This window comes from Lentinus tigrinus (genome assembly GCF_003813185.1).
Source record: "Lentinus tigrinus ALCF2SS1-7 unplaced genomic scaffold L226scaffold_1, whole genome shotgun sequence".
Taxonomy (NCBI): domain Eukaryota; kingdom Fungi; phylum Basidiomycota; class Agaricomycetes; order Polyporales; family Polyporaceae; genus Lentinus; species Lentinus tigrinus.
This window is the reverse complement of record NW_027137910.1, coordinates 2,090,394-2,116,312: the sequence shown is the minus strand read 5'-3', so window position 1 is coordinate 2,116,312 and position 25,919 is coordinate 2,090,394. Positions and strand designations below refer to the sequence as shown.

The following is a 25,919-nucleotide window of genomic DNA, read 5'->3' as shown; positions in this document are numbered from 1 at the left end:
ACGCCGGGGACGAGGATGATATCATTTGACCCCCGGACTTGCTGTCGATACGCCGCACGCGCACATCGATGCTCATCGATACTGTCGACGTCGTGTTCTGTTGCCCCGCGGCCCGCCACATCCCCTTCGCACCGGTCTCCGTCCGCGACAGTTCAAATAGCCCCCGCTCCCCGTCTCTTCGTTCCTCACCCATCTCCCACCACCAGCCATGGCCCATGTCACCACCGTCACCCTCAAGCGCACCGGCGCAAAGGTATGTGCCCCATCGTGTATGCGTCGACCGTGCACCAATGACGTATGGCGCATACACAGATGCCTCTTGTAGGGTGAGCTCCCAATCACCGCATACCATCAATGGACACGCCTCTCTGACAAACAGCCCCGCGGATTCTCAGCTTCGGTCTCTGGAAGGTGAGTGTATGCGCTTGGTCTGAGTTTGCCCGCCCTAACGCCACTCCACGCAGGTCACCAAAGAGACCTGCGCGCAGGTTTGTCCTCGGGGACTCGGCACGATACGCATATACTGAGCTTTTCCCCAGACCGTCTACAACGCCATCAGGGAGGGCTACCGTCTCTTCGACGCCGCTCTCGACTATGGTAACGAGAAGGAGGCTGGCGAGGGTCTCGCTCGCGCCATCAAGGACGGTCTCGTCAAGCGCGAGGATGTCTGTGAGTAACCTCATTCCCATCAGACGCCCAATTGAGCCAAACTAACCATTTTCGCAGGGATTACCTCCAAGGTCGGTTTTCAGGCTCTCTGATTGGTGCACACGGTCTGATACCATGAGAATGCAGCTATGGAACACATACCACGAGAAGGAGCGCGTACGTGGAATGGAGTTCCGTCTTCCTATTTTTGGTGACATCATTGACCCTCATGATAGGTTGAGGAGGGCTGCAAGAAGTCCCTTGAGCTCTGGGGCCTTGAGTACTTCGATCTCTACCTCGTCCACTTCCCCATCTCCATCGAGTACATTCCTCCCGAGAAGAAGTTCCCTCAGGAATGGTGGGGACTTGACGGCAAGATCCACCCCAGTGAGTGCATGCACGAGCGCAGTATCCATGCCCGCTCATTTCGCTTTTTCAGTCAAGGTTCCCTTCCAGGAGACGTGGACCGAAATTGAGAAGCTCGTCGACAAAGGTCTCGCCAAGAACATCGGTCTGAGGTATGTTGGATAAATGCCCCTCGGTTGCAGGGGACTGACCGGTGGGATACACACAGTAACGCTCAGGGAGCGCTCATCTACGACGTTCACCGTTATGCTCGCATTGAGCCCCAGGTCCTGCAGGTCGAGCTCCACCCTTACCTCACTCAGGAGGCCCTCGTCAAGTACTGCAAGCTGCTCGGTCTTGCCATCACCGCCTACTCGTCCTTCGGCCCCCAAAGCTATGTCGAGCTCGGCTACCAGGGATCAGCTGGTCTGCTCGAGCACGATACTGTTACCGCTATCGCTTCGAAGAATCAGAAGAGTCGGTCTTTTTTTTCTCTCGACAACGGTCAATTGGAAGCCTGCTCACTGTTGTCATTGGCATACAGCTCCTGCACAGATCCTGCTCCGCTGGGCGCTCCAGCAGGGCCTTGCTGTCATTCCCAAGTCGAACAACCACGACCGTCTTGTTCAGAACCTCGCGTCCGTTGACTTCGAGCTGTCCGAGGAGGAGATGAAGAGCATCAGCGCACTCAACAAGAACCTCCGGGTGAGTCGACTCACATGGTGTCTTTCTGAAATAAGCTGATGAGGGGTTTCGTAGCTCAACGACCCCGCTGAGCTCGATCCTAGGCTGGCCATCTTCGCCTAGAGCGAATACGAATCGTCTTGAGAGTCAGTCGGGGTCATGAATCAGCCGCAGTTGCATGTGAATGTGTAGGATAGACTGTAGATTGAGCGATCCAGAGCCGTGATACATGACTTGTCTGCCGTTTGTGAGTCAAGTTTTCGAAGGTCCGTGCATGGAAAAACCATTCCTTGCGATGTGCCGCGGCGACTCGCAAGCCTGCGGACTCCGAGGCGGGGCGTCCAACGCGCCGATTGAGTTGCGGAATGCGGTGCCGAAGGTTCGCGCAGCGGGCGCCTAGAGTCTAACTCTCGATCGCACACTGCGCAGCGGAGTCTGAATGACTAGGACCGCTCTCCTCTGAACACTATAAAGCCAGGGCTCCAAGCTCCTCCGCCGACATCATCCTAGCCATGTCTCCCATCCAGTTCAAGTTCTCCAGACCCCCCGATGGTCTTGTCCGCCGCGTCACCTTCCCCGAGAAACCTTCATGGGACGTGCTCGCCGCCAAGATCGAAGCTCTGTACAACATCCCCGTTCCCAGCATTGGCGTCTCGTACGTTGATAACGACGGGGACGAAGTGACCCTTAGTTCCGAAGAGGAGCTTCAGGACTTCTATCAGTCTGCTGCTCAGCAAAGGAACGACGGTGAGCTTATTCTGGTCAAGTTCGCCGTGCGCGACCTCGATGCACTCCACAACGATAAGCCCCTTCCTGAGACTCCCCGCACTACCTCTGCCATGAACTATCGTAACACGTTCGGTCGCTCTGCCCCCGTCCTCTTTGAGATGGAAGTCGACGACGGGTGGCAGCCCATCCCATCCGGCATTGGAGGCATACTCGACTCTGCTCGACCCCATGCGTTCGTTGAGGTCCTCGACAGTGATGCAGACGTCTCGCAGTTTAGCAGGCAGGATCATGATGACAGCTCGACCACTACTGGCACTACCAACACCCTTCCTGAGATTATCCCTACGCCCACCGCAGAAAAGGGCAAGGGTCGCGCCCGTTCGGAGGACTTGCGCTCGCGCACTCCCGACACTGTCTCATCCACTCAGTCTGTTATTGCCGAGGAGTTCAGCCCGAAGCATCCTATCCACGTCCTGTCGGTGCACAACAGGCGCGGCAGTCGCAGCCGTACGTCTACGGCCCTGACGACTCGCACTCCCACCCCCAAGGCCAGGACTCCTAACCCGGCGGATCAGCCGTCTGGAGAAGACGACCCTCCCCTTCCCGATCTCGACAACATGTCCTCTCAGGTCAACATCGCCAACGACGTCGCTGAGCTTTTTGCCAACCTCTCCACCATACTTGCTTCCCACCCAGAGCTCTCCGAGGGCATTCGCAATATCGTCCGCAATGTATCTGACGGCACGTACTGGCAGTCCCACCGTGAGCAGGTTGCTCGCGCCGCGGAAGAAGTCCGTCGCAGCGCCATACTCGGCGCGGACGAGCTCCGTCAAGTTGCCAGCGACAGCAGGCGTGCTGCTGAGGACGCTGCTGGCCGCAGGGTCGCGGATGCCATAGGTAACGTTATCCGGGTCATTGCGGACATCACAGGTGCGCAGGCCGGAGATCCTCATGCGCAGCCTGCTGCCGGGGAGCCAACCACTTCTACTCCCCTGCGCGAGAGACCCTTCGGTCGCGGTTTGGGCCATCATCTCTGGGGCGATTCCTGGGACGGATTCGGTGGTCGCGGCCGAGGCGCAGGACCTCGTGGACGTGGAGGAAGCTTCCGTGGCCGCGGAGGGTTTGGTCGTGGTGGCCCGCCTTCTTGGGGCTCATTTGGTTCCCACTGGGACGAAAGTGGTCCGTTTTCGGGAGGCGTCCCGTTCTCAGGGCCCCCTCCTCCTCTTCCTCCCTTCGGTACATTCCAGGCCCCTCCCGGTCCTCCTCCTCCTCCTCCTCAGGGCCCTCCGCCTGTGCCCCCTCCCCCTCCTGGTCCGTTCGGACACCATCACCATGGACACTTCCCTCCTGACGACAGTCCCGCGGGTCCGCCGCCTATGTTCGGCGGCCGTTTCGGTCATCATCGCGGTGGTTCGTTCCCCATGGGCGACAGTCCTGTCGGCCCACCCCCTCTTCATCGTGGTCACTTCGGTGGACCGCCACCCTTTGGTCCTCCTCACATGCGCGGTGGTCCTCGCGACTGGGACTTTGAAGACGACCCGTTCACCATGGGTCGCGGCTGGCACGCTCATCACCATCGTGACTGGGCCGATACAGTCCCAGGTCTTCCTCCTCCCCCTCCCCGACCCAATGCCAGCGCGGATGATGCGGAAGTCACTATGTACGGCGTTACTTCGACGGAGTCTCCCGATGCTGCCAAGAGGTCTCTGCAGGCTGCGAAGGAGGCCTACATTGCCGAGAAGGAGAAGTATCGCCGTCTGCGCCAGGAGCGCAAGAAGCATCGGATGAACGTTTCAACGGACAGGTGCGTAGGCCCATTCCGTGGAGGTTTCCGTGGCGGCATGCGTGCTGACCGTCGTCTTCGTTTCCTCCTCAGCGAGATGAAGGACAGTCCAATCACCCCGCGTGATGCCCAGGAACCCGCAGTTCGCCCTGTCGGCGAACCTTCGACCGCTCCCCCTCAAGACAACCCTGTCCAGGAAGCACCTCGTGTCCAGGAAGAACCTCAGATCGTCAGCAACGCCCGTGGTCCGTTCCCCCAACTTGAGCTCTACAGCGTCCCTCGGAGGTCGCATACAGTGCACGGTACCGGCCATGGTCATCGCCGTGACGCATCCTGGGGCACATTTGGCTCTGGCATGAGCACCCACGCTGGTCGCGCCGCGGCGGCTGAATCCATCGTGCGACGCCTTAGTGATGTACGTATTTTTTATTGTCTGCCCGTATTGGAAGGACCCTGGCTGAGTTGCTTTGTTCCGCAGATGGGCTTCACACCTACTAAGTACCCGGTGTTGACCTCGAAGGTCGAGTCACGCGTTCCGCGCCATGGTGAGGTGAGCAAGGAGCGCGAGGACTCCATCGTGACCGAGGTCGTCGAGGAACTCCTCCAGACCTCCCCCGCTCCTGAGCCGCAGGCCTCAGGCTCAGGTACCCGGGCCAACTGAGCCTACGAGCCGTCTCCCGAGGTCGCTCATGAAGGACGTGTAAGATATGTGGCGTCGTGCTGGTGCTGTGATCTGTTTAAGCTTCATTTATCGGACGACGTGCAGCCTTCGTTGGTCGTCAGGGTCTTCGTAGGTTGTGCTTTCCCTCCGTCTTCGTTCTCGTTCTCAATCCCTCTCACCGTAAACCCCAATCCAAACAAAACCCTTTTGTTTCTCGTATACGTAGTAAGGTAGTAAGGTAAGCCTCACATATTCCGAAAAATTGTGGTGTACTGTACTCTCGTAGAATATATCAGTATAGTGCTTCGCAGCCAAAACATATCGCGTGACAAACGAACAGGACGAGTGATCGACGTCGCCGATGATTAATGTAGGAGTGTAAGGAAGGGCAGGCGAGCTATGAAGTGAAGCATGCATCCGACGGAAGTAAGTATCATACGCTGCAGAATGGTGCTGGGTGTTCGTGGGGGATTTAACAGCTGGGTACTGAAAGTCCTCGAGATACCCGACAGCGCGATGTGCCACTCGGTACTTTTTGGCGCGACAATCACGATCTTAAAACGCTGTCTGTGGAAGCCTATCTGAACGCCGACCTTCGAGAAGCGATCACGAGAAGCCCACGCCTAAGTCGCACAAATCTGAGCAGATCGTCTCTGTACCTGCGAGCAGTTGTGCAGCATGCCATGCCGAGCCTCGTTGCATACAGGACACCTACGTGCCAGTGTTATTGTAATGAAAATGAATAGAGACACGCATCTCACAGACAACGAGCTGCTAATTGACACGATGCGGCGTCTGCATGACAGGCACGGGGGCTCCTGTACTGTGCCACCCGGCAAAGGATCTTCGGGTGATGATCAGGTTTCGACTCTCGAGCGACTTCAGGCATGCCAGGGCATTCCGGAGTTCCCCGACTCGAGTATCGCCAGAAGTCGCCATGTGGGATTTTATGTCATCAATGCCAACCTGGGTGGATAGACCGGCGACGTAATGAACGTTCTCGCAGGACCTCCGAAAGAGGGTGCAAATTGAAGTCGAGAGTCTGAAGAGGCGGGTTAGCCACGCAGTGGAACAGGCAAGACGGTGGCGTAGACCGCATTCTAACTTGTCCTATTTAGTCCAGCAGACTAAGTCCAACGATCGCGGAAGCAAATAGACTGTTGGGCGTCTAATCCGCCCTTCGGCCCGTAAACCATCCATTTCCTGCGTGCGTTCGGCGATGCTGGTGAAAACGTGAGTGAGTCCGTTCCCACAGTTCCGACGGTAGCAATATTACTGACCGAATGTCAGTGCGCAATCCTGTCCGGAATTGCGCAGGTAAACAGGTATAAATGTACGTTGCTTTGTCCATTGATCGTTGAGGGCGACTCGGTCCCACAAGTGCAGCACACGCGCTAGGAGCCTTGCATAGGGAGAAAGTTACTAGATTTTGACTCCAAATGGCTGCAGCAGGCGTGCACGATGGGCCAGACGGAGGTGTCCGCTGGGAACAATAGAACGTTCGTGACGTTTCACATAGTGCCCTGGGCAGCGCATAAAAGGGCTCAGCCCCGGCTGTGTCGTAGAGTTTCATCTTCTGTGTCCAAGCGAGAAGAAAGGAATCAGCGCGAGAACAAACGTTCTGTGGTCTACGTCAGCCCCGGTGCGCAGCTGCTTCGAGCTCCGCCCTCGCTTACTTGCCCCATACCTACCAGCGGACCCCTGTCTGAGCGGTGTCCAGCAACGCATCCTGGTCTCGCCATTGTATTTGAAGTCGGTGAGTAGATGGATATAGGCAGCGTTGAACTGCGGGATGATGGACTAACGCGCGTTTGGTAGGAGGGCCGCCCACAGAGGCAAACAGAGTTGTTTGCGTAGGTCGCTTCGCTCCCTTTGACCCTCCATTGCGGCTCCGCGACTCAAAATCGATCATCCCCATCCATGCACTCCGCAGACAATTACAAGCGCACTCCTCCAACAAGGTCGTCAAGTCCCCCATCCTGACCACGGCCAAAGCGGGTCTCTGGTGTCCTACATAAACCCCCTCGTCTACCCTCGTCTACCCTCACCACCGCTTGCACGCCCTCCCGCTCGCTAATCATCGACGTACGCGCATAAATCTGAATCATGGCCGAGAACACATCGCAATATGAGTCTCGCTATGTCTACGGGTGCGTACATGGGCTGTCGCCGTAACTGTGCTGCTGACAACTGTCTTATAGCCCGGTCGGGGTGTTGAATTGGCCTCAGCCGAAGTTGTACGAGCTCTGGTGGAGCGATGAGGCTCTGCGGGAGACTCTGCGGACGATCGAGGAGCCAAAGTTGCGACCAGAGAGGGTCGAAGGCGGTGCCTACGTCATGCATAGGGCGGACGAGCTCGAGTTACGGGATGACATGCAGAAGGCTTTCAAGACTCGCCTGCGGTTCCTCAACTTGAGCATCAAGGACCTCGAGTTTCGACGTCTAGCCCTTGGCCGCTACAGCCTCGACATCGAGGCAGTTCTCTTCCGCGCCCGAGCGACGCGCAGGCTCTTATTGTGGCAGCACTTTCCTATCCGCCAGCTTCCCGAAGAGATCCTCAGCACCATCTTCCGATACGCCGTCTGGAGCGTGCCAGGTCCATTTGAGGCCGATTACACCCGCAAGTCCCTGACCTCGACCTGCAAGCACTTCCGCGAGGTCGCCATCGCTGACCAGACTCTTTGGAACTCTGTCTGGTTCCTTGACAAATACCCATGGTCGCGATCCTTCACCTTCCTCGAGCGGGCAGGCACCTCTCCCCTTGACGTCCGCTTCGGGGACAAGGAGTTCGTAAGAGCCGGGGAGACAGTGCAGCCAATGACCATCCCTCAGCTGGACTATCTCCTGGATGCCCTCCTCCCCAAGATCTCTCAGATCCGTATCATCGTCGTGAGGTTTGAGTCTTCCGAGTTGGTCGAACACTTCATGAAGCGGTTCGGAGAAGCGGGCGCTCCTACGTCTCTCGAACGGTACGAGGTTCACCGCACTTCCCTACCATACCTGTGGCCACCCGAGAAGGTCGATTCCCCCATTCCTTTGAACCTCTTTCCAGCCCCGAGACTTCGCTGGCTCTGCCTTGACGGCGTCGCGATCGACTTCGCGAAGATCCAATGGACGAATCTGCAGACGGTGGACTTCCGTCGAATGTGCGTCCAGTCTTGCCCCACCTCCGAGAGGTTCACCGAGATGCTCGAGACGTCGCCCGCACTGTACAAGCTCTCCCTTGACGCCGCCGGCCCTCGGTGGACTCAGCGCCCCATCTCCGGCATCCGCCGCGTGGAGGTACCCAACCTCCGCGAGCTCCTCATCGGGGATGTCAGTTGCCTCTTCTCCATGTACATGCTCAGCCACATCCATGCCCCGCGCCTCATGGCCCTCTCGCTCGTGCACCTCGGCGGACAGGACTATAGCCAGACGCTCGACATGATGAGAGGCATGTTTCCCGAGCTTCAGATGCTCTCCATCGTCACGCTCGAGCTGCCCAAGTCCGATGCGATCATGCGCAAGGCGGTGCTTTGGCTCGAGTCCATGCCGCGTATCAAGATGCTCAAGGTTGTGGCGACGAAACGCACCATCCTGGATGCGTTCTACCAGGACCCGACCCAGTACTGGACGCAGATGCGGATGGACGCGTACATCCGCTCATGGAAGGAGAAGCATGGTGACCGGGAAGTCGAGCTCCCTGTTCTCCTCCCGAACCTGGAGTACCTATACTTCCACAAGCAGAACCCCGGGGACGAGATCTCCACATTGACTACGGGCAGGCAGGCGCTTGGGGTGCCATTCAAGAAGGTGTATATTCCCGACATATACCTTCAGATTCTCCCTGCCGATGAACGCGAGAAGATCAAGAATAGCGTGGGGGCGTTGGAGGCCGTGGAGGGCCTAAAGCCTTCGCCTACAGAGATGGACATCTACAGGGAGATGATACGCACGGTCGACAAGAGTATGCGGATCCAGGCCCCGTACTACTTCCCTCCCAACATGCGCTCCTGATCTGTGAGCACTTGTATACATGGAATGAATACGTGACTGATCTATCTCTATACTTGCTTCATAATGTACGACTCGGCGCGGCGGACGACATACGTTAGTTAGACATGTTCCTCCCTATTGCCGCAATATATTGGTTATACGTCGTATAAATAAGGCACTGCTGGTTCTTGAGCTCGCTAGTAGGTTCATACCGTTCGCTGCAGCCTGGTCAAACTCAACAAGTTCGCAACTGTTCGCAAGTTCGACCATTAAACGCCGAATAGGCGCCATATCAGGTGAGGAGGCGAGTGAGGCACGTGAGGCGCGTTGTTTGGCTGTATATACGCGTTTCGTGGATGGGAGGCGCGGTTCGACGTCGAACGGGTTGCCTTTGGCCATTAATCTCTCCCCACGCATGGTAAGACTCTCCTAGCCACCACCAGCATCCCTCAAGTCCTTACCGCATGCAGTCTACCGGCATGTCTGTTCTCCTCTCCCCGACCATTTCCGCCTGTTCGTCCAACTCCCCAATGGCGGGCCCTGTCCGGCACACGGGTACACATCCACCCACGCGTCGACGTCTTGCGCCGTCGCAAACCAGTGCGCTCGTATCTGTGTTTGAAGTGAAGACACACCCGTCAAGGGAGGAGCGTGCATTGCTTGCGTCAGAGCTTGGAATGTGCGTGTAGTCAACGCGTTTTCGGTCCGTGTTTGCTGACATTGTGCCTCTAGGGAGATGAAAGCAGTCAACTCCTGGTTTCAAAACAAGCGCCGCAGCTTGAAGAAGACATGGCATGGCATCGGTGGATGGTCGAAGGGCTCGCTGCCCGAGAACAAGCACGTACGTCCACTTGGAGGACCCAAGACCTTGGCGCCTAGCGACTCCGCGCTCTCCTTGGACCATGTCGCATCGTCGCGCGAGCTCCCATACAAACCGAAGACCACGTTCACCACATACCGTCTGTGTCCCCGCGTCCCAGTTACACCGAAACGTCGAGCATGCTCCTCCGAGACGTCGAAGGAGATCTGGGAGCTCCTGCCTTCGTCTCCTCCCACCCGGCCCTCTTCGCCCAGCCGCGGCGAGCCGCTTCTCGCTCTCGATCCGTGCGCTAAAAGACTCCGATCGCTGGAATGGGCGTGTGCGAAGGCGCGCGCCGAAAGGCGAGCGAGTGTCCGTGCGAAGCACCTCCGAGCTGCGCAGGAGGATGGGAAGGAGGACAGCGACGTTCCCATGCTCGTCTTGGATTCGACGCCCGTCAGGAAAAGCTCGTCGCCTGGTGACGACACCGAGACAGAAGAAGAGGACGAAGCAATTACCCCAAACGCGAGCACTGAGCTACTCCCGCCATTCATCGTCTCTGTGAATGGTGAATGCGATGTTGAGGAAGTCAAGCAGCTCGTGCCAGGCAAGCACACGGACATGGAAGCCGCAATTGCCCTGCTAGGCTTCAAAGCACCTGAACCGACGGCCTGAGTAGACTCCCATCATCCTCGAGGGATCCGAATCGGAGAAGGAGGACTATGTGCGCTTTGTACGAACACCGGACTGGAACCAACACATCGGAAGACTTTTGCATATATTTCATGTACGCTTGCAGCTGTAGTTGCGCCCGTGTGGGCGCGTCCCGCACACATGGAGGCTGACACGCTCTAGAGACGAGTCCACGACCGCGCCATGACTATTTACGATGGTACTTATTCTTCTGTAGATACGCATCTCCGTGCATGTTGTCTTTATACCGCCGCATTTCTGCCGTTATACCTATGCAGCATCCGTGTTGAGGGAATTTGAACGAAATCGAGGGCGAGGGTGTTCCAGTCCGGCGCGGGCACTCGGCGCGGCTCGAGGCATGGTTGCTGTGCGGCTGTCAGAGAGCGCGGGAGGCTGCACGGGGACACCAGCCCGTGCTTCATACATATGACATCCCGGGGCCCCTCCGACGTCCACCGCCTCGACCCTCCCCCATTCCTCCTCTCCCAAAACTTTCACGACCCCCACAGCAGGAGACGACCCATCTTTTCCCCCCTCGCTTCTGCGGTCTGATCTGTTTGTCTTTTCCCTGTCGCTCTTTTAGCACCCTTCTGCGCCCGCTCGGCCGCTCCGTCCCCGCCCTGCGGCCTGATTAGCCTCGCTTGGACGTCATGAACGACTATCCCAACGAGACCTATGGTCTCACCACATCCCAACCTCAACATAAACGCGCAAGCAGGAAATGGTTCTGGATTGGCGTCCCCGTCGCCATAGCTGTCATCCTCGCTGCCGTCCTCGGTGGTGTTCTTGGTAGCCGCGCGCACAATAACTCGAAGTCGTCCTCCTCCTCCTCCAATGCCGCGGCTAGCTCTTCCCCTACCGGTGAAGCTGCCGCTAGCCAGGCAGCGAGCATCAAGCAAGAAATTGGCATCTTCCCTACGGGCACCGACAGCCAGTATCTCCTTCCGATATACCCCTCCACGGTGAGTGCTCTCTGCATTCTGCAACCGGCATCCAAGCGCCCCCCCTGACTCTGTGCCGCTCGCTCAGACTAACACGGCCGCGTACACGACCCCCACGTTCCACCCCTCCTCCAACGCCGCAATCGCATGGCCCGCAGACCCCTTCCAGCCCTCAGACCCTTCCCCCACCTCCGTGCGCTCGGACCGTCCGCGTCTCATTGCCCCCGCGTACAAGTGGGAAGCGCTTCCGCAACTCATTCCGAACGACCCTTACCTGAAGGCCTGGAACGAGACTATTTTCGGAAATGCCACCGCGTACTATGGTTTGCCACCGGTCGTGTACCACATGGACGGCAGCAGCGGTATTTTGGACAACGCCCGTGAGATCAAGATGCGCGTCAAGGCATTCGCGTATGTGTACCGGATGACCAACGACACCAAGTGGATCGACAGGACATTCCTGGAGCTCCAGGTGAGAGCCGGTCTATTTGCATTCTGCTCGAGCATCAGGCTAAGTATCTTTGACCCTGCCAGAACGCTGCTGGAAACGGTACAACATCATTTGGTCCCGATGATCAGACCAAGTGGAATCCAGGGCACTTCCTCGACACCGCAGAGTTCACGGCCGCGTTCGCTATCGGCTATGACTGGCTGTATAGTGCGTGGACTGATGAGCAGAAGAGCCAGATCCGCTCGTCGATGATCTTCTACGGTCTTCAGCCAGGTCTGGAAATCTACTCGAACGGCAGCGCCTGGTGGGCCAGCGTCGACGGCAACTGGAACTGCGTCAGCAACAGCGGTCTTACAATGGGTTCCCTTGCCATCCTCGGTGACGATACGAGCGGCATTGCCGAACAGATCATCGCAAAGACGATCCCGAACACCCTTGCGAATTGCATGACCGCCGTCTCCGATGACGGCACGTGGTCCGAAACCGCGAACTATTGGTACTTCGGTACTACCGGTGCTGCCGAGATGACCTCGTCGCTAATGACCGCGGCGGGCTCCGACTTCGGTTTGCTCTCCACAAACCCTGACCTCGAGAAGACCGGTCTCTTCCACATGTATGTGACCGGCCCCGGATCGCTCTTCGCGTATGGCGACCACGGCCCGAACAAGTTCTCCACGACCGCGAACTCGCTCATCTTCTGGGGTGACCAGCTCAAGCACCCGGAGTACGTCCTCTTCCAGCGCGACCAGCATGACGCCCCCGAGCCGAACAGTATGTTTTGGTACAACCCCACAGTCTCGGGCGCGTTCTGGGACGGGCTTGCACTTGATCACGTCTTCGACAACAACACGGATCAGTGGGCGGCGATGCGCAGCTCCTGGACGGACGAGGACGCGCTGTACGTCGCGATCAAGGCCGGTAAGCTGCAGGGCCACCAGACGCACAACGATCTGGACTGCGGTGACTTTGTCCTCGACGCGATGGGCACGCGCTGGGCGGGTGAGCTCGGATCGGGCGACTACCTCTCCCCCGGCTACTTCTCGAGCGATGCTCAGGACAGCCAGAGGTGGTTGTACTACCGCAAGCGGACGGAGGGCCAGAACACGATCCTCGTCAACAAGGCAAACCAGCTCGTTAGTGCCGCGCCGTCGATCAAGTTCGACTCGTCGGGCACGAAGCAGGACTCGAGCACAGTCCTTCAGGTGCCCAGTGACTCGACCGCGTACTTCACCGCTGACCTCTCCAGCGCATACGACGGCGTGTAAGTCTTGTCTCACCCAACTGTCTTGGCTGTAGGGTCCTGATGGCATTGTCCCAGCACGTCGTTCAAGCGCGGTATCCGCATGATCAACGGCCGCAAGCAGGTTCTTCTGCAGGACGATATCAACGCGTCCGGCGACATCATGTGGCGTATGCATACCAACGCGACCGTTACGGTCGACGGCACGTCTGCGACGCTGAAGATTGGTGACAAGACGCTGCAGATGACGATCTTGAACCCTCCGAACGGCGTCAGCGTGACCACAGGTCCGGCGGTGCGCTTCTCGGACGACCCCGCGCTGCCCGATGGCGCGTCAGATCAGGAGAACCCGGGCGTCACGGTGGTCATGATCAGCCTGCCCGCCGGCACGTACTCGCTACAGGTGCTGTTCAACCCGCAGTGGGACGGCATGTCGTCGAGCGACTTCAAGACGCCATCTGCGGTCGCGATCGACGATTGGTCACTGACGAGTCACCCTTAGAGAGATCATCTCATCCCTACAGCTCACCTACATACTATATGCATGGACTATCATGAAGTGGGCGGACAGTACAGGCCGGCTAGCGCGGCTGGACGATGTTTTGAAGTGGTAGTTGGCTGCAATGGACCCTTGTGGACCCGTACTATACTCACCATTTACGTGCACTATTCTTTTTTTTTGGCTTGTGTCATGATTTTGTGACTTTTCCCAATACCATAGCTTGTCATTTGTACCCTCCCTTGCAACCTCGTCTGGCTGTACTCGTATAGCAAGTGAGTGACGTCGGCAAACGTTTCCTAAAGGAACACGGTCACGAGACCGTGACGCGGGAGCCATAAAGGGCGAGTCCGACGTGCTGCCGTCCACACTTGCGGCTGACAGCACGCTCCAAGACGCGGCTTGCCCTCTGCGGACAGCCGCATCCTCATGGGATATATACCCTCCTACGCTACACCATCCTAATCACGACCAATCCTACCGTATACGACCAGCTCACGACCCATAATGACAACCGTGGTGTCCTCCCCCTTTCCACGCAAGACCCGCTCTGGCTCTCGCAGCGTGCCCGCCAAAGCCGGATCGACACCAGACTCTACCGAAGTCGACGCACAACCTTTTCCGAATGTTGCGGTTATGAAAGCCTCGTCTATGGAGCCTGTCTTCGTTCGACGCGCCCTCCAGGATAAGCGGCCGAGGCACAAGATGACCGACCACCAGCTTCAGAGGCTGGAGGAGCTGTATCAGGCCAATACCCATCCGAGCAGAGAGGAGAAGGATGGATTGGCGAGGGAGATTGGCATGTAAGTCATTGCCAGTGCCAATTTCCTTGAAATGCAAGTGTACAAACCACCATTCCACCCCTTCCTCTCGCAGGACCCTTAAGAGTGTCATGATCTGGTTCCAGAATAGGAGACAAGACAGACGACGGAAGCCTTCAACTTCCGCAGTTATTGCAAGAGCTCCGCAGGCCAGCAGTACCCCAGAGACGACCCCGTCGCCCGCCCTTCAACATGCAGGCCCTCGTAAGCGTCCTGTCAAGCCGCTGCCCGCTCGCGCTGCTGACAAGCGCGTGAAGCTTACGACCCGGAAGGCCTCAGTAACTTCTGCCCCGAGTCCTCTGTGGGCGGTTCAAGTCACATCGTCGGACCAAGCACAGACGACCACGGAGACAGAAACGAGTCCTTTGCCGGATTTCACGGCGACGTCGCATTCAGGAACTACAGCCCAGACACGGACCCCGCGTTTGCCGGATTTCGTTGCGAAATTTCGCCCGGAAGTTCTGAATTCTTCCCAGAGGCAGAGAGTGCAGAAGGCCCCTCGCCAAGCGAAGAAATATACCAGCACTTCGCAGGCAGCGATTGGCCACCTTCAAGGCGAGACTCGCACCCGTCGTCGTCCAGTAACAGTACCGGAGATCATGGTCTCCTCTGGTGGTGAGGACTCGGTGTCTGCCATGGATGCAGCCAACTCCCCAGTACATGGGGCCCGGATACCCAGAGATCTCTTAGAGCCTACCCTCTCATCCTCCCGCGCAAGTTCCGTTACCGTACGCGATTCCTCACGCGATGCATTCCGTCATGTCCATTTCAAGGCCTCGTCTCCATCCAGTCCTCAACACAATCATTGCACTACAACTCCCCTCACGTTCGATTCGCCTCCTAGCACTACCAGCACACTGCCTCTCAGAAACTCTAGCAATACCTCTTCGAGCACCCTACAATCTTACAAACCAAATCTAGACTGGGCATGCGCAAACTCCGCCGCGCGTCGCAAGCACGGCCTGTTTGTGTACCGAGACGAGGACGACTCTTCCGGGGAGAGTAGCGACTTCGAAGATGATCTTGCGTCGCGTGGCCGTCGTAGGGAAGGGAATGACGCCTTCGGGCCCTCGAAGCGTCGGCGCCTCCATATTCCGGAGGAGTACCATACGATCTGTTCCCCCGACCTCGTCTTTGGTGCAACCCTTCTTCTCGGTCTCAAGCACTCGGTTAACCTACTCTAGATCGCATATTATCCTAAACCTTCACTCTAAGTCAGTAGAAGCACACATTCTATCATGGACTCACGCTTGCATTACTATGTAGCACTAGCATAACCTGGATATCTTTGTACCACTTATCGTTGAACTCGGAGTAGATGCATACAGATTCGAAAGGAAGATGCTTGTTGCGTACGGCAAGACCACTATTGATGCAGATGTATAAAGGTACTTGACGAGCATGCGAGATGACGAACCGACAGCGAGCTAGCGATGCAGTATGAATGATGGCCCCTCTAATCCAGCCAGCCCCCGCGCCCCACCCGACCAACCAAATCAAGAAGGTCTCGCTTGGCATATACACACGCAGGGCAGTATGTAGAGTACAATGCAAGAACCCCCGTCAACCTCAACCTAGAGATTTTTTCCGTTTCTTGCCCGCTTTCGCGGGGGTGTCGTCCGCTTGGGGTGTGGCTGGCGGTCGACTGGGCGTGTATGCGTGCCCATTGGGCAGAGCGCCGTTCGGTTTCGGAGTCGCTTTGGGTGTCGGAGGCGCGGGGTGTGCGCCATTGAGGTGTGGAGGTACGCCGTTTGGTTTGTGCCCGCCGTTGATTTGAGGCGTGGACCTTGGTGGCGGAGCTATCGAGGTTGCACAATTCAGTATGGGAACAGTTTTCGTGCGATGATAACCAAACGCACCTTTGATCGCGAACTGCATGAACAGCTCCACAAATCCGCCCATCTCCTGCCGGTCAACCACTCGGTCGAGCGGTGCGGCTTTCAGCGGCCGGTCAGCCTCCTCCACGTCTTCATCCACCTCCATCTCCTCTCCGTCAGCCGCTTCCGCTTCCTGCTCATCTTCTTCGGGCCGCTCGGCAAGGAAGCCGTCCATGACGGTGTCGAAGAGCAGCTCGAGGGGCGGCATGAGGTGAGCAGGCGCGTCGAAGATCTCCGCAATGTCCTGTCCTTTCCATGGTTGCACGGTAGTCGCGGCTGAAGTAGAGGGGCCAGGCGCGGTCGCGAGGTCGGCAAAGGCGGACGCGCCGAAAATATCGTGGAAAAGCGTGCGCTTCGTGACGGTCGCGTCTTGCGTGATGCCCTGCGCGGACGCGCCCTCCTCTTCTGGCAGCTGCACGTCGTCCCCAAACACTACGACACTCCATGCATCTGTGATGCCAACGAGTGTAAACCCAGAGGGGTCAGTAGGGAAGAAACCTGACGACGGGACCGCGACGACGCTGCGCAGCTGGAACGGTAGTGTCCGGATAGACACAGGAGCGGAGGAGTAAGGGGAGAGCACTAGAGCCTTGGTGGTCGAGACATCCGCGGTGGTTGGCGCGGGGACGCGTTCCATGATGACAATCTGCTCTTCCGTTGGATGTGGGAGCACGCGCTCAATGGCTGATGAACTGTGGTGGCGCCAGCGTACTAGTATAGTGGGATTAGCAACGCGCCTTGTGGCGAGATCTCGCGAGGAAGATACGCACAGCTCTGGAAGACCAGATCCCACAAGAACACATCCCGCGCCCCACTGACAGCGAGATACCGACCGCTAGACCCGACAAAGTGCACGCTCGACACTGTCGCAGAATCAGGGCAAGTCAGAACCTGACATAGAGCATTCGTGTCCGGCTCGTAGATGGCAATATGGGAACCGACTGACACGGCGAGCAGCGAGCCGTCCGGGGACCAAGAGACATCGGTGGGTATCTCGGTACGGAACCGAAGGATCGAACGAGCGACCCAAAATTCTGGATAAAGTGCATGAGTGTGCCGAGATCATATCCAGGATGGCGAGGCGTACCTTCTACCCCGTCCGACTTCGTCTTCACCGAACGTACCCTCCACGATTTAATGTTTCCATCCTCCCCGACCGTAGCCAGCAGCAGGTCATCCGTAGACCGCATACCGGGACGGAACGCGATACCAGACACCCTCTTCGATCCATGCGGTCGATCAATACGGGTGTTCAGTATCCAAAACCCGGATTTGCGATCCCACTGCCATATCTTCAAGTACACCTCCGGTTTGAACGCGTCGTCTCCTTCTCGCGTGTCGACAGTGGCCATCCAGTCTCCAGAGTCCGAGAGGACGGTGCGCTCAACCCGCGCAGGCTGCAACGGCTTGTCATCGCGTTTTGATACACGGTTGGAAGGTGACACCTCGAGTTCGGAAACCAATTTTGAGGAGGATGGGGAGAAGGTTTGCAATGAGGAAGGGTGTGAGGATGGTAGGATGAGGGTAGATGATAATGAGTGGACCGCGATGGGAACATTGGTGGATGAGGATGGCCGATCATGAGATATTGCGGGGTCTGCAAGACGTCAGATGCGTTCGAGATGCCTAGCCAAACACTACTCACCTAGCTTGATACGTGCTATTGATCTCGAGATTTTGAGGGTTGAAGCGCGCACGAAGACGAAGGACGCATCCGCAAGCGTGAGGAGGTACTCCTCCTCTCCCGACGTGCTGAGCAGAGCGATGTGGACGATGGGTGACCCGACACGCGGCACAAACTCTTTTTTACCAGTATGTAGCTGCCATATGACCAAGACTGCCTCCTCTCCACCACTAAGCAAGTACGCTCCGTTCGCCGTAAACGCAAGAGACGAGACAGCGTGAGCGTGCCAGTGCAGAGTAGTCGTCTGAGCAGTTTTCTCGACTCCAGGCGTCTTGACCGTCGCAGACTCGTTCAGACAGTACCACAGTCGTATGCATCCCGAGGCGTCTCCAGTCGCGAAGTACTCCTCCGACGGATGAAACGCCAAGCACGTCAAACGCTCGGGAGAGACGAACTTGGTGAACCCTGCGCTGAGGTTGGCTGTCTGGCAGACGTACGCCTTGTGACCGGCAGTAGCCACCAGCCATGCACCACTCGGCGATACAGCCAGGCCCGTCGTTGACCTCGTCTTGCCCACGCCGACAATCTCGGACGAAGTCTGGACAGACGAGCCCGCCGTCGCAGCATTCGGTGTCAACGATACCCGCAAGATGACGACGTTATCCTCCGCAGTTGCGACGCCAGCTAAGGGAACGACACGACTTAACGAAGATTTTCACAGGCACGGGGCGGACGGCGCACCTTTCGTCTTTTTCTTCGTCGGTCGAGCGGCGGCGATGAAGACGTAGCCCTTCAAAGCTTCGTGCGCAGCGAGGTGGAATATGGGCAGCGAAACACCGATCGTCTGGAGGAGCGAAGCGTCGAGGAAGTCCCACACGCGAATGTATCCGTCCAGAGAGCCGGTGATCAGCTGGAAAGGGTTGTGCGGATTGAGGATCGCCGAGGTGACGGTGTCCGAGTGCTGCGAGCTCCCCGCGCCAGCAGACACGCTGCTCGGTGGCGGCGTGAGCGTCGAGACGACCTCTCCAGTCGCAACCGAGTGGATCTTCACCGAGGGTCCCGAGGCGGAGAAAAAGTAGCTGCACGAACAGTAACATGAGCAAATGCACGGCGCACGACAACACAGCGACGCACCTCCCATCCCGCGTGAATATTGGCGGCACCCGACTCGCAGACGAGTCTGTCAGCGACTTCCACGACCAAGCCTCCTCCTCTACCTCCTCCACCTCTTTTCCCTTGGCCTTCCTCCGCTTCCTCGGGTTTGGGGTCTGCGCGTCTGGATTGGATGCATGCTGAGAGGGTTTTAAGGGAGAAGCATGTACGGCGGACGCAGTCATGGTACGCGTCCGGTCGACAGCCACAGGCATAGTCGAGCCTGGTGAGGGCGAGCGCAGAGAGTTCTTTCCAAAAATTTGCCACGTGCCCGAAATGGCAATGTCCTCGGGACCCGCTCCGGCGCCTCAACTCATCTCCCCGCGGTCGGCACCGCCGGGTGATCCGGAGGCATTTCGACTCGGCGGACAGCAGTGTCGCAATAGAGTGCATTTTGTTTCGTGTATATACAGCACGCTCTACTACAGAAGCACGGAGAGGGGAGGAATTGAGCGTGGTAGAGCGAAGGAATGGGGAAAGTGCACATATGGAATGGAGATGATGCATGTCGTAACGGTCATCGAGGAAGACAACGATGCAGTGGAGGCATGGGGGAAGGAGGGTATCGCAGTATCGTAGTATCAGAGTACAGAGGTCATAGTCATCGTAACGGTGATAGTTCCAACAACACGGGTGACGCAGACTGGCTTCCGCTAATGGTGACAACAGTTGAGGTAAGAGGTGAGACGGTAAGGAACGAGATATTCGCATGTACAGAGCAGAGGAAGCAGGGAGCGGAAGAAAGGGAAGATGTTACGAGATTTGAAAAGAAGGAGAAATGGTCCTGATTACCAGATCTGCGGAGCAGCAGGCAGGTAGTCCGCGGGAAGCAAGAACGCGTCGATACCGTTCGCAGAGAACGACGCGCCGCCAAGCGTCTGGTCTGAAAGCCAGACAGGGAGCTGCTCGTTCGACGTCGTCTCGAAGCCGCGCCAGATATTCTCAATATTGGGTGTGTAACCTTGGGCGTACTGCTGTGGGATCATCGGACCCATGTGAGCAGCCATGGACTCGGGCGACGGCTGGTATGGCGGCTCGAACGTCGGCGACGTCGGGGGTTGCGAGGTCGCTGAATGGCTGACAGCATCGGACGAGTAGCCAGCAGCGTCACTGTGGGAGCGATTCCTCTGGTCCCTGGGCATAGTGGGCGAACAAGACGAGACAGATTGTCTCCTCTTCCTGAACCGCTTGAGCATAAGCTGAAGGGTCAGGGCATATCGCTTGCCGGGGACTGCGCACGATATCGTCAGGGTCGTGACAACGATAGAAGAAAAGCTGACGTGCCTTCTGCGAGAAGGGCGGCGAGCTGCTCGACTGATTGCCTGATTTCATGCAGATTGTATTGTTCGGGGCTACACGAGGCGGCGTAAGTGGCGCAATCGCTGACACAGCTCTGGTCTGGACTCACAATAGGCGACTCAGACGCAGCAAGAACGATGCCGAAAACGTTGCAGTCGCGTGGGTGTAATGCACCGCTGAAAGAACATTCTGTAAGTTTGGGGGTGACAATCTAAGTGCGTCGCGGATACAAACCATATTTCATACCCTCCCTGTATGCAGGTGAGTTCACAGTGATGTCCAGGATCTGGCGCCCAATCTGGATCGAGCGGATAGCAAGTTCACGCTGTGCCGGTGGCATCTTCTGAACGTCCTCCGGGCCATCGATGCCCCGCAAGGCCGTTGCATTGTGGAACAGCTCAGCATGGAGGTGCTGAATCTGCAAACTTTGCCGGTAGAATGCTGGTCCAAGGTTAGGTTAATTAATAGTCCCACCCCAAAAATAGCGGGTAAAACTCACCAGCATCCTCGTACTTCTGCGAGAAGGCCTGATCCCACGTCGCATACCAATTGCGGAACTCCATATCGGCTTCACGAAGGACATTGAACGTGATCTCATCAACCGCGCGGTCGAAGAGCGGAGATAGGTTATTATGGACGCGTTCGCGAATTGCCATGAGCTCCACGGTCGAGACCAGCCGCATGTCGTCCTCAATAGCCAGGGGATGCTGGAGGAGGAGACGGCATTGCCAGATACTCTCATCGTCCTTGAGAATGGCAGGTCGCCCGGTACCGTAGGACATCCTATGACGTGACCATCAGAACGTTGACTTGGAAGCGGGAACGATTCCACGTACTGGTGCTCGAACAGGTACAAACAAAACCAGGTCCGAGAAGACACGACAAGCTGCCTGTCTTTACTTGATGTTGAAGCCTTTCCGGCCTTCATCCTCTTCAATAACTCGGGCCAAGCCTTGTGCATTGCTACAACATCACCGAGTTAGTTCAAATTGCCTCCACATCCGGAAATTGAGCTGCAAACTCACAAAGCTCCATGGCCATACGAACGGCGTGACCGCCGCTCAACCACCCGTTGTCCGACCATCCGGAGACCAAGACTATCAAGGCACGAGTCAGCGGAATGTCTCAACTGCGAACAAACCTTCTTACCCATTGCCTGGACAGCCTCCTGGCGCGTGACGGGGGAAAAGAGGGTAGCACATGAGATAGCCTGGACCTCTTCCAAACACTTCAAGAAGACATCACTGGGGTTACCTGTCGTGGCACCGTCAAACTGTCAGAATTGCAAACTTTGGCAGGATAACCAGAACTCACCGCCACCGTCCCTGACCTTGGCAGCGACCATGCAAATGACATCGACCGCAAAAGGAGAACGCTCGTGCAGCGCATCATAGGTATCCACGTTCGCGTCGAACACGGGCAGGAACGTGGAACAGCCGTGGTAGAATCTGAGACCAAACCGTTAGCGTCCCACACCAATCCATGTGCATCGGTACATCGTCGGAAACACGTACATCCTAAACAGCTCGCGGGCTTCCGCTTCGGAGAGGATCTTCTTGGTAACCACTGCAAGGAGATCATTAAAAACGCGTTCGGCAGAGTAGCAAGACCGGATTGTATTACCGTCCGGGAAGGTCGTCGATCGCGGTGCATGGTACACCTTTCTGCGCTTCGCTGGTCGGGCTTGCCTCGGCTCGGGCGAGGTTGTCCGTGCGCGGCTGGGTGCCTCGCTCTCTCCACCGTTTTCCTGTAAGGCAGCACAAAGCTCAGTCAGCGGGCCGTGATGGGAACGCATGCCCCTTCATACGAACCTTAGCGGCCCGCTCGATGGCGACATCAGCCAATCCTCGCAGGACTTCCCAAGGGGCAACCAAGCCAGAGGCGGGCAGCTCCCCACCTTCCTCCTCCACTTCAGAGGAGTCCGCGCTAGTGACAGTTGAAGAGGGGGGTGCAGCACGTTTCGATCCAGTTGGGCCCTCCTGAGGGCGTCCTCGCTGATCAACTGCATTGTACCGCATGGAAGAAACGTTCGTGGGTTGCGAGCGCGGAGGGCCCATAGTTTCGATGCTTGAGAAAGGAGGCAAACTGGGTCCGTGAGCGCCCGGGTGGGCTTGTGCCGGAGCACCATTGTTGTACATTGCGGCAGCCTGGGGATGGGTATCTGGGCCTGCCGGACGATGGCTCTGCGGATAGATCGGTTGGTGTGGGTCTCTGTGCTGCCGTTGGGCCGCAGCCAACGGATGGGCGGACGGGACGGTGCTCGTGACTAGAAAGATACCCGGTTTGAACCGGAGAGCGATGGCATGGAAGGGTTAGTACGCACCAGTAGACGGCGTGGAGACCGCCGGAGACCCAAGGGACTGAGCTCCCGGTGAGTGGTGAGCGAAGGGTGGCGGATATGGAGAGCGCGATGTGAGGGGGGCGGCGCCGCCACGCAGGTGGGCCGCGATCTCCATCAAGGTGCTCTGAATGACAGTTTGCGTCTGGCGGATATCGGCGACATGGGACTCAAGACTTCGTATACGCCTGTTCGACGCGTCTGAGCATCGTTACACGGGGACAGGACGCGACAGACTCACTCTAAACCAGCTTCGCCGGTAAGACTGGCCTCCCTCTGGGGCTTCTCGAAGAGGCACTCGAGGCCTGCATGGCGACACCTCCTACAAGGGGGATTTTCTGCGCCCTCGCAGCGCATCTTCTGCTTGCGACAGGCATTCTGCAAAAGATGAGAGTGAGTTGGCAGGGAAGGGCTGCGACGACCAGGAAAGCGGGACGTACACATGCACCTAGAATGATTGCGGTGAATACGGTCCGATGTCTGACGGGAGGATAGAAATGGAGACTTACGAGGGACCCTGTTCAACGTCCTGACTACAGGCTTCTGCTCGGGTTTGTGGCCCGACTTCGGGTCGCCGTCCATGTCCTCCTGCTTCTTTACGCTGAGGCCAAGGTTCGGGTTGCTGGAGCCGGGGTCCATGGATAAGGGGGCAATCGATGGTGCGATGATGGGCGTGGAAGGGGCGCGCGCGGGAGACGTGCGGAGAGAGGGGCACTAGTGGGCGAACAAGGCGTCGGAGGCGGATGCGGACGCAGACGCGGGGGAGCGGGCTCGGAGCGAGGGGACGGAAGAGGACACAGGCTGGGGGAAGGAGGAAAGTTGGCTCGGGGACGGGCAAACAAGGACAAGCCCGGGGGCCATGCGCATGGGCGAGATGAGCACGTTCTCGTTCTGCTGCTTCCCAATCTGCCGCGCTTCTGTGTGCCCTGCTCCCTGAGCCTCAGCCTGTCTGCTCGCAGTCATCGCCCTCTTCTGCCACCAGGCCATTCCGATGGATGCGCGTCCCCCCGCGTTCCAGAACCCCGCTCCCACCGTCTGTCCTATCGCCCCCTCCCCTCCCTCTCACTGATCTGCGCTCCCATCTTCAGCTCTCCGTCTCCCTTGCGCCCCTGCCGTACACCCCAGAACTCCCATATCGCTCAGAAGCAGGCCACGAGCCACGCCTTCTCTGCCACCGTTTTCCAGGCCAAGTCTCTTCCCTGATTGTCGCCCGTCTTACACTCAAGCTCAGGCCTCCATAGTTATATCTCGGCCTCAGCCCTTCGGCGGTCTCTCTTGCACCCCCTCGCGTCGGAACTCTCCTCAACTCGTGTACAGACCACTCTCTCGGGTTGGAGGCCTCCTCTCTCGCGTTCTCATGCAACCCCGCTGCGCAGGACATCTCTGGCGCTGGCGCAACTCTGGCTACACGGTAACGGATGTTCCCCTGGATATTCTCGCCGAGACTCGTTCCAGTATGTCATCCACAACGCGTCAATGACATCCAACTGCCCCATCACCTCGCGCTCATCACCCTCGATTGGCCCACAAACCACGAACATGCTTCGGAGTTGAGACTTGTAGGCACCCTCTCGGTAACGGCTGATATCGGAGGCATTACGCAGATTTTCACGAGATGCGGATTCATTGATTCCTCCTTCCGCCGTCCCCCAAAGCGCCACGGCTGGAAACCCAGCATGTCGCTGGATGCTTGTAATCACCACACAGCGAGTAATAGCCTGTACGCGTGTTGCATCGGAAATCTATATGTTCTATCAAATCGTCTACGTTGTCATACGAGCTGTTCTGATAATCCGGAAAGCTCAGCGCTCATTGCTCGTCGTTGTCCCGAATTGCTACCTGCGCGAAAATAGCAGCGTTCGCGTCGACTCCTGCGAGTGCAAGTCTGCTGACGGACATGTCCTTGCCCGCGGACCCGGCTCCGTCGCGGTGCGCCAGCTCCGGTTACGGGCGCTCCGACGGGCGCCAAGCCTTTGGCGGTTCCTGTGCTGCGCCAGCGACGCTGAGAGCGCGTACAGCTTGGCACCCGTCCACGTATACATCGTATTTATCCAGCACCTGCCCATTCCGCCGTCTCTCCTTCGACAACCGTTCAGCAGAGCCTGAGTGATATCCGTAAAAGACGCAAACATGTTGATGTCTATGCTCTCGCATCTCCTAAGGTATGTGCTCGAGCTCGTGTGACGTCTATCCAACGCCTACGCGGGGCATTCACATGTTCGCCTCTTCGCAGTGCCTGGTTTGCCTTCCTGCTTCCGAGCTACGCGACTTGGAAGGCCCTCGCGCACCGTCCTGTCTCTGAGCCGGATCTCGAGAGGTGGTGCATGTACTGGGCCGTCGTAGGCGCGTTTGTCGCGTTCGAATACGTGACCATCTGGCTGCTTGACTGGTGAGTGATCCAGATCCCGCAGTGTCAGCTGAACACCCTCACTGAACCGCACGTTCAAAGGGTTCCGTTTTACTGGGAGTTCCGCACCGTCTTCCTCCTCTTCCTATCGCTCCCGCAGACGCAGGTACGCCCCGATAAGCTCTTGTTCCGTGTCCCCTAAATTGCGGAACCCTGACACGACACGCCTCCCGCAGGGCTCCACCTGGGTCTACCAAACATACCTTCAGCCTTTCCTCATCAAGAATCAGGCTGACATCGACGCCAGCATCACCGCAGTGCAGACCAACACCCTCGCTTTCGTTCAGTCCCGCATCCAAGTCTTCTGGCAGACCTTCTGGGACCTCGCGACTAAGTCCGCGGCCAGCAACCAGCCGCGTGCCCCCGGCGCTCCCCAAGCTGGCGCCCCCGCGGGCCAGCAGCAGCAGCCTGCTTCTGGCGCGAACTACGTCGAGCTCGCACGCTCCCTGTGGACCTCGTACGGCTCTTCTCTGATCGGCGCGGTCAAGCAGGCCGCTAGTCCTGCTACGGGTGCCCAGCCTGCTGCTTCCCGCGCTCAGGCTGCCAGTGCGAGCCGCCCCGCTGCTTCTCCCGTCCCGTCCCCTTACGACGTCGGCTCGTCGAGCTCTGTGCAGGTCAACCAGAACGCGTTCTCTTCGGAGATGGTGAACAACTTCTCGCCTGCGGCTTCATCTTCCCACCTCCCCCCTCCCTTCCCGGAGCCACAGGTCGTGCCTCCGCAATAGATACACAAGGGGTATTGGAACCTCCCTCAGGGTAGACTCGGACGTTCATGGACAATGTATTTAAACACGGCTTTCCAACTTGCTATCGCTATCGGTATTCGGTCATCTTGCTAGTGCTCGGGCATTGTATGTAGTAGTCGGTCGGTTAAGCAATGGATCGTGATCGCCGGTGCAAGATATGGGCACCCTCGTACACCTCTCCCCGTAAGCAAGAAATACAAGTACGTC

At 57.7% G+C, this 25,919-nt stretch overlaps 9 protein-coding genes across 9 annotated transcripts; 7 read left to right on the top strand and 2 right to left on the bottom strand.

Annotated features, from left to right (window-relative positions):
- Positions 1–136: 136 nt before the first annotated feature.
- Positions 137–1,800, top strand: L226DRAFT_549205 (xylose reductase; the record flags this gene model as incomplete). Its single annotated transcript, XM_067682656.1, has 12 exons — positions 137–253; positions 313–326; positions 396–411; positions 465–488; positions 540–669; positions 727–740; positions 796–825; positions 885–1,035; positions 1,088–1,166; positions 1,223–1,470; positions 1,538–1,698; positions 1,753–1,800. The coding sequence occupies exons 1-12, from the start codon at positions 209–211 to the stop codon at positions 1,798–1,800; spliced, it is 960 nt and encodes a 319-aa protein (XP_067542935.1). The 5' UTR covers positions 137–208.
- A 334-nt stretch (positions 1,801–2,134) lies between these two features.
- L226DRAFT_528533 (uncharacterized protein) lies at positions 2,135–5,181 on the top strand. The gene is made up of 3 exons (XM_067679389.1): positions 2,135–4,210; positions 4,283–4,604; positions 4,668–5,181. Exons 1-3 carry the CDS (start codon positions 2,190–2,192, stop codon positions 4,848–4,850), a joined length of 2,526 nt encoding a protein of 841 aa, XP_067542934.1. The 5' UTR covers positions 2,135–2,189; the 3' UTR covers positions 4,851–5,181.
- A 1,540-nt stretch (positions 5,182–6,721) lies between these two features.
- On the top strand, positions 6,722–8,953 carry L226DRAFT_23918 (uncharacterized protein). The gene is made up of 3 exons (XM_067673151.1): positions 6,722–7,000; positions 7,052–8,849; positions 8,949–8,953. Exons 1-2 carry the CDS (start codon positions 6,957–6,959, stop codon positions 8,844–8,846), a joined length of 1,839 nt encoding a protein of 612 aa, XP_067542933.1. The 5' UTR covers positions 6,722–6,956; the 3' UTR covers positions 8,847–8,849; positions 8,949–8,953.
- Positions 8,954–9,304: 351 nt separating this feature from the next.
- Positions 9,305–10,299, top strand: L226DRAFT_564942 (uncharacterized protein; the record flags this gene model as incomplete). The annotated part of the gene is made up of 2 exons (XM_067683720.1): positions 9,305–9,504; positions 9,558–10,299. The coding sequence occupies 2 exons, from the start codon at positions 9,305–9,307 to the stop codon at positions 10,297–10,299; spliced, it is 942 nt and encodes a 313-aa protein (XP_067542932.1).
- Positions 10,300–10,967: 668 nt separating this feature from the next.
- L226DRAFT_450284 (uncharacterized protein) lies at positions 10,968–13,451 on the top strand (the record flags this gene model as incomplete). Its single annotated transcript, XM_067674937.1, has 4 exons — positions 10,968–11,279; positions 11,347–11,730; positions 11,793–12,970; positions 13,028–13,451. 4 exons carry the CDS (start codon positions 10,968–10,970, stop codon positions 13,449–13,451), a joined length of 2,298 nt encoding a protein of 765 aa, XP_067542931.1.
- Positions 13,452–13,955: 504 nt separating this feature from the next.
- L226DRAFT_564940 (homeobox-domain-containing protein) lies at positions 13,956–15,453 on the top strand (the record flags this gene model as incomplete). The annotated part of the gene is made up of 2 exons (XM_067683719.1): positions 13,956–14,251; positions 14,325–15,453. 2 exons carry the CDS (start codon positions 13,956–13,958, stop codon positions 15,451–15,453), a joined length of 1,425 nt encoding a protein of 474 aa, XP_067542930.1.
- Positions 15,454–15,546: 93 nt separating this feature from the next.
- L226DRAFT_607491 (WD40 repeat-like protein) lies at positions 15,547–19,160 on the bottom strand. The gene is made up of 7 exons (XM_067685811.1): positions 18,905–19,160; positions 18,512–18,849; positions 17,792–18,454; positions 17,234–17,743; positions 16,917–17,180; positions 16,129–16,857; positions 15,547–16,068 (listed from the first exon to the last, which is right to left on the bottom strand). Exons 1-7 carry the CDS (start codon positions 19,135–19,137, stop codon positions 15,839–15,841), a joined length of 2,967 nt encoding a protein of 988 aa, XP_067542929.1. The 5' UTR covers positions 19,138–19,160; the 3' UTR covers positions 15,547–15,838.
- A 125-nt stretch (positions 19,161–19,285) lies between these two features.
- On the bottom strand, positions 19,286–23,687 carry L226DRAFT_528529 (uncharacterized protein). The gene is made up of 16 exons (XM_067679388.1): positions 23,069–23,687; positions 23,000–23,007; positions 22,801–22,937; positions 22,545–22,747; positions 22,033–22,487; positions 21,845–21,968; positions 21,736–21,787; positions 21,536–21,669; positions 21,371–21,475; positions 21,247–21,318; positions 21,058–21,184; positions 20,721–21,004; positions 20,456–20,662; positions 20,331–20,397; positions 20,207–20,274; positions 19,286–20,153 (listed from the first exon to the last, which is right to left on the bottom strand). The coding sequence occupies exons 1-16, from the start codon at positions 23,196–23,198 to the stop codon at positions 19,711–19,713; spliced, it is 2,616 nt and encodes an 871-aa protein (XP_067542928.1). The 5' UTR covers positions 23,199–23,687; the 3' UTR covers positions 19,286–19,710.
- Positions 23,688–24,695: 1,008 nt separating this feature from the next.
- L226DRAFT_564937 (uncharacterized protein) lies at positions 24,696–25,691 on the top strand (the record flags this gene model as incomplete). The annotated part of the gene is made up of 4 exons (XM_067683718.1): positions 24,696–24,721; positions 24,793–24,948; positions 25,009–25,072; positions 25,143–25,691. The coding sequence occupies 4 exons, from the start codon at positions 24,696–24,698 to the stop codon at positions 25,689–25,691; spliced, it is 795 nt and encodes a 264-aa protein (XP_067542927.1).
- Positions 25,692–25,919: the final 228 nt, after the last annotated feature.

Bases quoted from the DNA above. Each gene is read 5' to 3' on its own strand.
- L226DRAFT_23918 (XM_067673151.1), top strand. From the start codon at position 6,957: ATGGCCGAGAACACATCGCAATATGAGTCTCGCTATGTCTACGG. The intron at 7,001-7,051 runs GTGCGTACATGG...ACTGTCTTATAG, and splicing joins GAGTCTCGCTATGTCTACGG to CCCGGTCGGGGTGTTGAATT.
- L226DRAFT_607491 (XM_067685811.1), bottom strand. From the start codon at position 19,137: ATGCCTGTGGCTGTCGACCGGACGCGTACCATGACTGCGTCCGCCGTA. The intron at 18,455-18,511 runs GTGCGCCGTCCG...TCGTTCCCTTAG, and splicing joins GACGAAGAAAAAGACGAAAG to CTGGCGTCGCAACTGCGGAG. The intron at 16,858-16,916 runs GTGCGTATCTTC...CCACTATACTAG, and splicing joins GGATCTGGTCTTCCAGAGCT to TACGCTGGCGCCACCACAGT.
- L226DRAFT_528533 (XM_067679389.1), top strand. From the start codon at position 2,190: ATGTCTCCCATCCAGTTCAAGTTCTCCAGACCCCCCGATGGTCTTGTC. The intron at 4,211-4,282 runs GTGCGTAGGCCC...TTTCCTCCTCAG, and splicing joins ATGAACGTTTCAACGGACAG to CGAGATGAAGGACAGTCCAA. The intron at 4,605-4,667 runs GTACGTATTTTT...TTTGTTCCGCAG, and splicing joins TCGTGCGACGCCTTAGTGAT to ATGGGCTTCACACCTACTAA.
- L226DRAFT_528529 (XM_067679388.1), bottom strand. From the start codon at position 23,198: ATGGACCCCGGCTCCAGCAACCCGAACCTTGGCCTCAGCGTAAAGAAG. The intron at 22,488-22,544 runs GTGCGTACTAAC...GTATCTTTCTAG, and splicing joins GGTCTCCACGCCGTCTACTG to TCACGAGCACCGTCCCGTCC. The intron at 20,154-20,206 runs GCACGTCAGCTT...TATCGTGCGCAG, and splicing joins CGCCGCCCTTCTCGCAGAAG to TCCCCGGCAAGCGATATGCC.